The sequence below is a fragment of the Beta vulgaris genome, chromosome 2 (assembly GCF_026745355.1).
Source record: "Beta vulgaris subsp. vulgaris cultivar EL10 chromosome 2, EL10.2, whole genome shotgun sequence".
NCBI classification, from domain to species: Eukaryota; Viridiplantae; Streptophyta; class Magnoliopsida; order Caryophyllales; family Amaranthaceae; genus Beta; species Beta vulgaris.
The window spans coordinates 53,774,084-53,782,865 of NC_079203.1; the positions used below are offsets into that span (position 1 = coordinate 53,774,084).

The 8,782-nt window shown below is 33.0% G+C and overlaps 1 protein-coding gene across 1 annotated transcript; it reads right to left on the reverse strand.

Annotated features, from left to right (window-relative positions):
• Positions 1 to 5,045: 5,045 nt before the first annotated feature.
• On the reverse strand, positions 5,046 to 7,767 carry LOC104905055 (hypothetical protein). Its single transcript, XM_010693501.4, has 5 exons — positions 7,237 to 7,767; positions 6,785 to 7,153; positions 6,363 to 6,696; positions 6,006 to 6,110; positions 5,046 to 5,914 (listed from the first exon to the last, which is right to left on the reverse strand). The coding sequence occupies exons 1-5, from the start codon at positions 7,492 to 7,494 to the stop codon at positions 5,793 to 5,795; spliced, it is 1,188 nt and encodes a 395-aa protein (XP_010691803.2). The 5' UTR covers positions 7,495 to 7,767; the 3' UTR covers positions 5,046 to 5,792.
• Between the last annotated feature and the right edge of the window lie 1,015 nt (positions 7,768 to 8,782).

Consider the following 8,782-nt stretch of genomic DNA (forward strand, 5'->3'; position numbering starts at 1 on the left):
AGTATTTTGTTGGTTAATTGAATTCTTTTACGGTAAGGAAAAGACGTCCTACTGAATTAGGTCCTTTGGAAGTAGGACAATGGTAATGGAAAATTCTCACCCCGCCTTTAGATGGGTTTGATCGACAGCCTTGCGGTTATGGGATGAGAATATTTATAGTACACCTGGGTGTACCATGAGCATGGTACACCCAAGACTATTTTTTTCAAATGAGCAAAATGAGCGAATGAGCAAATGAGCAAAATGAACAAATAAGCAAACATTTCTACTTATTTAAGAAAATGAGCAAACACTTTTATTACAAAATGAGCAAAATGAGCAAATGAGTAAATGAGCAAAATGCCCATATGAGCCAATTTGGTGTCAAATGAGCACGAAGTTCTAATTTATTACAAAAATACCCCTGGGTGTACCGTACCATGAGTGAACTCGTTATGAGATACTTCCTTCAAAAATTATTAAAAGAGACGATCTAATTTTAATATAAAAGTAGACCGAGTCACTAAATGTGTTAAACTAGTCACCGAAAGAAATTAACCTAGTCACTATTGGGCTAATTCTCTTTTTAATATTGGGCTTACCATTGCCTAAATTTAATTTAGAAGTAGACGGTCTCTTACAAGACAAACTCTACTTCCTTTGCCTCAAAATATTCGACACACAATTTTCCTAATACGCCTTCGAATGCATAACTTTGATTATTAAAGTCTTTGATTCCCTACATGTAAAAATTATAAAAAAATTAGTAGTTTGAAAGTATATACTTCCTCCGTTTCTTTTTACTCGCTACATTTTCCATTATGGGAAGTTTCACATTACCTGCTACACTTCTTTTTTGGGAAATAAACTCTCTCTATCTCTCTCCTCCCACATGGGTCCCTTTTCTTTTTACTCTCTACATCTCTCTTCTCCAAAAATTGTCTGGGAGTCCGTGAAATGAGAAGTGTAGCGAGTAAAAAGAAACGGAGGAAGTATATATATATCAAGACGAATCTAATAAGATCTCACATTACTATATTTTCCTTAAGTAAATATCACAAAACAAGGTCGAAATAGAATATGTAAATAGTATTAAAATCACTCTATTATCTATTTTAAAACGGAAAAAATAGGAACCAAAATCACAAAACTAAATAATATTTGATTTTTGATGGTTAATTGCATGCAACTGACGGGCCAACATCCAACGCAACTACAAATACCGAAACGTATGTATTCCATACACTAGACTACTGGTAGGATGGGGATAGTGTATATTTTGCCTTTTTGTTGTTTGACCAGGTCAACAAAAGGTTAGAAACCACCAAACCACCACCAAAAACACAACCACCAAGGATGTCTCTGTCTTTATCTCAAATTACACTCTCCAAAACGTCCAAAAGCTAAAGAGACAATGACAAGTAAAATATTGTTTTAAAGATTAACAACAAGAAGAAGTGAAAAGAAAAAAAAATGAAATAAAATACTACTCCTAAAAGAGTAAGAAATAAAAAGGAGAACATGATTTGGGAAAACAAAAATTCTTACATGTTGGTGGAACCATCTAAAATTGATCCAACCCAAAACAAGCATGATCTAACCCAATTCAAGTTGACTTGGAAATTTGAGGTATAAACTAGATACATACCGATTTCAGGATGACTTGACCTAAAGACTAACAAGTAAAAATTCATACTGAATTCGTATCCTACCCGTGATTTTTTATCAATGGCAAGCCATTATTTTTAATAAAAAAAAGGAAAAAGTGAGAAGATAAAAAAAGTTAGCTTAAAGAGAATATGTTTTATGTTTTTAAAGATTCATATAGACGCGATGAGTGATTCATGTTATAAAAAGATATACAATAATCATAATTCATAGTATATTAACATCAAATTGTAAAATATGTTTTTAGAAAATAAAAGGCATCTTAAAATATACTCCTTCCGTCTTTTTTTAATTGCTACATCTTACTATTTAGATAAGTCTCTTCTAAGTTGCTACATTTGCTAAATATTTCTACTTTTAGTATGCGGTACTCATATAGGAGTATTATTTACCTTTATACCCTTATTTTTTGTCTTCAGCACACAAAAAGACTTACTAATTTATGTTTTATTGCTCTACTTTCAATAGTCCCCACATGTTTTCTTGGTCTATATGTTAAGTTAAATGTAGCAATTAAAAAATGACGGATAGAATAATAGAGATAATAAAAGAAAATAGTAAAAGAGGTAAAAAAAAAAAAAAAGAAGCCAAAAAATCTGGGGAAAACAGTTGATTCCAAAGATATGTTAGGAGTGTCGACCCACAAAATCAGACATAGTACAACTACAGCTGCAACATCCCAGTACACAATAGGCACTTCTCCATCCCCCACCCACAAACTAGCATGAGTGAGTGACTGAGTGCCCCCCACTTTTTGTAATTTGCTAACTTATAACTTCCCCTTCTTGCACAAGCAACCAATATTATTTTGCATTTTCAGTACTAATTTAGTGTACCACTACGCACCACATATCTCTCATGCCCCTAAATCCTAATCTAGTTTTCCTTCATCTACACTACATGTCTTCAACTCTTATCTCCTTTTCTTGCCTTGTTACTTATCACTTATGTGCATGCATATGATTTTGGGTTCAACTTCCATCTTCATCTACTTCATGTGTTTTGTGTATACATGAGAATGTTAGAAAATTATTTATCGATGAGGTCTATTATTTTAGTCGTCGGTGTCAAAAGACCAACTCAATTAAAAGTTTTAAGCTGATGGTTGGAGTCCAGAAATAGTTAAATACTTTATTATGCCTCCTCACGCGAGAGTCCATTGGGCTTGAAGTATGGATGCAGCACGGGTCTCCCTCATACCTATCGCTAAATATTCTAAACTCTATCACGTCCCCTCACGCAAGAGCCCATTGAGCTTGAAGTGTGGATGCAACACATGTCTCCTTCATACCTGATGCTAAATATTTCACTTAGAAAGGAGGGGTGGATAAGATTTGAATTTGTGACATTTATATCACATTGACTCTGATACCATGTCAAAGGACCTCAACTAAAAACTTAAACTGATGGTTGGAGTTCAGGAATAGTTTAATATTCTATCAGTGGAAAAGGCTTTAAGCTAGTACTTAAATTTCAAATTAATTTTCGTCAATATCACACATTTGTAGCTTCATGTAGACATGCCAAAAACAGAATTAAAACACACTATAATTATAGAAAGATTGAAGTTGAATTAATTAATCTTGCATCGATGTGGTCTACAAATTGATCAAATGGCTTACTATGTGGTTGAAAGTATCTCAAAATAGACCTACACTATTTGTATGGTATTTGTAAAGATGTGTACTTGGTGCTATATAACCAATTAGCCATTAGATCAAAGTTGATAAGGTCTAAATAAAATCTTTATAGTCGAATAAGTTCATATAAGACTAATAAATTTCATCATTGTAATTTAGATGAAGAGTTTAGACCATTAAATATGGGTGAATAACACAAGATTGTACCTAAAGACCTACAACTTGAGACCCAATTGCAAGGTACTCAAAATAATACATAGGATACTTAATTGAAAGGTAACTTGGTTCTTATGCCTAAAATTCACTAGTTACACACAGTAAAAGCTAGTTAAGGACCTGTTCTCCCCAATATATTTTCAGTTCAGTTCGATTCATTTTAGTTTGGTTGTAATCGGTTCGATTCGATTCAATTCAGTTCAGCTCCGGCTATTATTTCTTAGTTCTAATTTAATTCAGTTCAGTTATTTTATGTCGAAGAAAACATACCCTAACTGACATATTGATTAATCTTATATGTTAAGCAATTTAGGTGACATCATTAGGCAATCTTGACAAACTCCCTCCATTTTAAAATGATAGACAAACAACTAGCTTTGATTTCGAATACACTTGTCCTTGCTATAATGAACTTACTTATATTTTCAAATTTTGAACCACAAAATAAATGCAGTATAATATAACATCAATTGTCAAAATTACCAAATACTATTAACCAAAAAGTCAACATATAGCCTAAAATAGGCTATTATTTTTTAAAAAACAAGAGTGAAAGCGAAATGTGGCATATGAAAGAGCTTATCAACTAGCTTAAGAAAGTCGATTCACGAGAATGTCCCTAAATAATTGAAATTGATAGCCAATCTTGGTAAACTGAATATAAACCACTTCTACTTCTGCTTCACATAATAATACATGCATCATTGATTGCAAATTGCAATATTCCTCACATGATAATTGATAGGTGCAGCTGACTTGACCAATTAAGGTAAGTAAGGCCACCTAATTTCTCACCCTAATTAACTTTAATTCCCATCACAAATTTTCAAGAGTTTATCAACTACTGTGATTGTAAATAATCACATCAATTGCTTATCATAATTTAAGTCTTGCCATTATCCAAACCAAAATATGTGGTGAACAATCTCCAACTAAAGCCTATCTTTAGTAAGAGATTGCTACGTACATCTATTCACTGGATTGATTACCCATTAAAATTAGACAATCTTTATTTACAGTCGTCTGAACTGTTAATTAACTCAAAATTTTATACTTTTGTGATTATTGCCAAGCATGACTTATAACCTCTTAAATAGGCAAGAGGGGGAAAGCAATAATCCTCAAAAAGAGGGTAGTTTGGTATGTTTATAGAATATTGCGCATAATTTTATAGAATATTACACATAATTAAAACTCTTAATACTTACTCCTTCGGTCATATTTAGGAATACAAGAACAGAGATGACAATCGACACCAAAATATCCTAAAACCTAGAAGGGAGCTCTAATCAACTGAACTGTCGCTCACTTTCAATAAGAGAATGTAATAGCACATTAAAAGTCTTTGTTGTTCAATAATAGACACTTGACAACTATTCTAAAACTTCCTAAAATAGAAAATTTTGGCTAAAATAGAAAATTTTGGCACGAAGGAAATTATATTTATAAAGCATATGCAAAGGGAAGTCGATAATAAATAACAAATTAAAAACGAAAAAACTTGCATTAATAACAAATGAACAAAATAAAACACTTTAAAAAGAAGGCAACTATTATAATTCATTATTCAATTATAAACCCCACCTTGGGGATATTACATCAAACTAACTAAGGGCATTTTTGTCTTTCCCTTACAAAAAAAAACCAATACTAAAATTTCCTTCCATCACCCCAAATCACATTATATCACTAATGAAAAGGGGGTAAAATTAACAAAATCCACCTTTCCCTTGATTAAGCAAGCTAAACCCTACAACACTTATAACACCTAATACTACTATTAATTTCATAGCAGTACTACTAATTACTATACTACTACTAAAGTTACTAAAATACCCCCAAGTCCAACTTTTATTACAATCAACTTATGCATGGAAATTTAAAAAACTTACATTTCCTGCCTAAAAACTACTTGTATTTCTTCTAACCCTTTCTTTTGAAGTCTCCCTTTCAAAAGCATACCTTGTGTTGTGCCACCAAAAGCTGCATTCCTTCTTTCAATAAAAATAGAAAAAAAAGACCCAAAAAATAAAAAGAAGAAAACTTGAATTTCTTATTATTCCTTTTTCCCAATTTCCCACTACTTTTTTTTTTCAATTTTTCCTTTTTTTTTTCTCTCATTCCTACCAATTAAAAATTCTAAAGAAAAAAAAAACCATATACTACTAGTTACTATACCCTAATAAAGATCTACCCCAAATTTCTTCTCTTTTTTCTCTCTCCTCCAATTAAGAACCCTAGGAGAGAGAAAATGAGACTGCAAAACAAACCCCAGAAAAAAAAATACAGTCAGTAAGTCCAGTCACTTGGAAGACGAATATCATGTCCCACCATTGTAGCCGTTGCTTCATTTCTTGTTAAATTTTTCCTTCGTTGTTCAAGAATTGCATTTCTTCTTGCCATTAACATATCTGCATCATTTTTTTTTACAAAATTTAATTAATCAATCAATCATCCAACATAATTTAAAATTAACAAGAGAATTTTTTGAAAGAAAATTACCACGTTCAGAAAATAATCCAGACCCAAATCTTGTTTGAGAGTTTCCATTGTTCATTTCTTCTATATCTAGATTCAACGCTTGAACTACTCTTGCTGGAAGTAGCACTGCACAAATAAATTAAATTTTTAAAAAAAATAAAAAAAGTTTCTGGAAATGGAATTACAGAGTACAGCAAACAAATTGTAAATTTGTAACAGATCTAGGAACATGAGGATATTTCGTTTGACAGAAACAACCAAAAATTAGGAAGCAGAAGAATAGAATTTATTTTTTTTACAGCTCAGAAATAAACGACAAAAACCAACTAACGATTTTTTGTGATTGGATGCATTAAAAGAAAAATAAAAAAAAATTACCAGTTGGTTTTTTGCGAGGTTCAGGAGGTGGTGGTTGATGAGTTGTACCAGCTCTCCTAGGAAGAAAAACTCCAGTACCAGTAGATTGTCTCTTTGGCATGGACCCAGACCCAGGCCCGTTAAGAAAAACAGCCCGCATACCCGGCCCATTAGTAGGTTGACGGTGTTGATTGGGCCTTAAAGAAGGCCATGCAGACTGTGGAAGCCCAAGAGGCCCACCACCACAACTCCTCCTTTGTTGTGGTTGTTGCTGGTTGTTGTTATGGTGGTGTTGGTGTTGGCAGTAGTAGTTCCCATTTCCTTGCCTCTTCACTTGCTGCTCCACCTGAAATTCCTAAAATACCCCTCGGAAAATCAGTTTAAAATTTTAAAAAAAAAGTTTGAAAAATGGTTTGATTAATGATGAAATATATATATATTACCGGAGGAAAGTCGTAGAAGGAGCTGACGTGGCGGTGGTGGTGATTATGTTGATGAGGTTTCGAAGGAAGAGAAACGTTTCGTGGAGAAACGAGAAGTCCTCTGTTTTGTTGGTTGACTTGAGCTTGAGCTTGAGCTTGAGCTTGAGCTTGAGCAGCAAGAGCGTTGATTTTAAGCCTAGCAACTTGACCAGCAGCTTCATATAAAAGCTCCCAAGCGGCGTCGTTTTTGGGTGGTGGTGTTATAGGTGGTGATGGTACCCGAGAAGACGGCCCGTTTGGGCTTCCGTTACTTGAAAACCCGCTACGAGTACTCCATGGCCCGAACCCGGATAACGTCGATTGTGGAGATGTCGAAAACACCCATGGTTTCTAAAAACAAAAAATCAAAATAAAATCTTAGTAATATAACATCTTTGAAACTAATTTCGGGAGAAAAATAAAAAAAAAATTACCTCGGAGGAGTTGGGGGAGTCCTGGAGAGTAGAGTGAGCGAGTTGACGAGTTAACTCAGCTAAGAAATCATCGTCATCATCGTTGTTAACGTTGTTATTATTATCACCTAGTTCAGTTTCAGTTGAACTCACTGGTGAGTCAAGGGAGAACGAGTTGTTGTTTTTATGGGAAGTAAGGTCAGTGAGGAAGTCGTCGTCGGTGAGGAAATGAGTAGGGAGCCAAAACGCAGCGTTTTCAGAGTCCATAGTATCAGCCATTGAAGAAGAAGAAGAAGAAGTAGTATTGTTTGTGTCACCTTGAATGTTGTGCGTTAATAAAGTTTATAGAGAGAGAAAGAGAGGAGAGAGAGAGAGAGAAAAAAGAGGAGTAATGAGAATGGGGTGAGTTGAGTTGCTGCGTGAAGAAGATTTAATTATAAGGGGAGGGAAGGAAGGAAGCTTTTTAGCTCATGAGGGTGCAGGCTGAGGGACCCACCTTTAGTTTTTTAGAGGAGAATTTTTTTAAAAATGAAAAAGAAGGGATGTGTGGGGGAGTGGGAGTGGAGGGTGAGAATGTTGAAGACAAGCTGTTTTTTTTTTTTTTACTTATTAAGGTTTCTTACTTAATTTCATAAATATTGGATTTTTTTAATTTCATTTTATAAAATATATTCTTCAATTTTTATTAGTTTATGGACTTTTGTATGTAGATATTGGGTCATAAAAAGAGAGGGAAATTATTATTTTATTATATAATATTTGCGTTTACAGGAAAAGAGTATAGTGAAAAAAATTATTTATATTCATAAAGAAAGAAAATAATAATCCAAACGAGAAAACATGGATAAATTAATAATCGTCAAATAAAGATTGCAAAGGTTAGATGACTTTGTGGCATGGTTATAAGCAAAGGTTTGTGAGATCTGTATTATGTAACCTTTCAATTATCGAATGTTTTCTAGCTTATTAAGAGTTATTGGTTAGTCATCTATATGACCTATCACTCTTGCAATAAAATCGAAAACAAATTATTTAAAAAAAAAAGAGTGAATGAAGTAGTTTCATTATTTTAAAATTATGAATATATAAAGAGTATATAACACAAGATGACTTTTATTTTATTAATTTGAGTTATTTTTTTCTCAGAATTAATTCAGATTAAGCCAATGAAATTACTATCGATGAATATACATATATTGTCACAAGTAGTAATTTTGTGAAAAATAAGTGCAAAATTTGAAATGGGGAAAATAATATAATATTAGTACTAATAGAGGGAGAGAAAGCGGGGCCTGAAACATGGAAACAAGTGGAGGAATTGGCCCTAGTAGTTGGAGACATTTGTCCTTTTATGTGGACACCCACCTGCTGCCACCTATGCATTCTTTTTAAAAAAAAAAAAAAGATAAGAAGAGTAATTTTCAGATTTTTATGAATTATACACAAGAAATTATATTCTACAAGTAATCAACTAAAGTATAATTGTACACGGACCTTCAATCATGCTTACTCTAATTAGTAATTTGTTTTTGATAATTTTACTCTAATTAGTAATTAGGACTCAGTT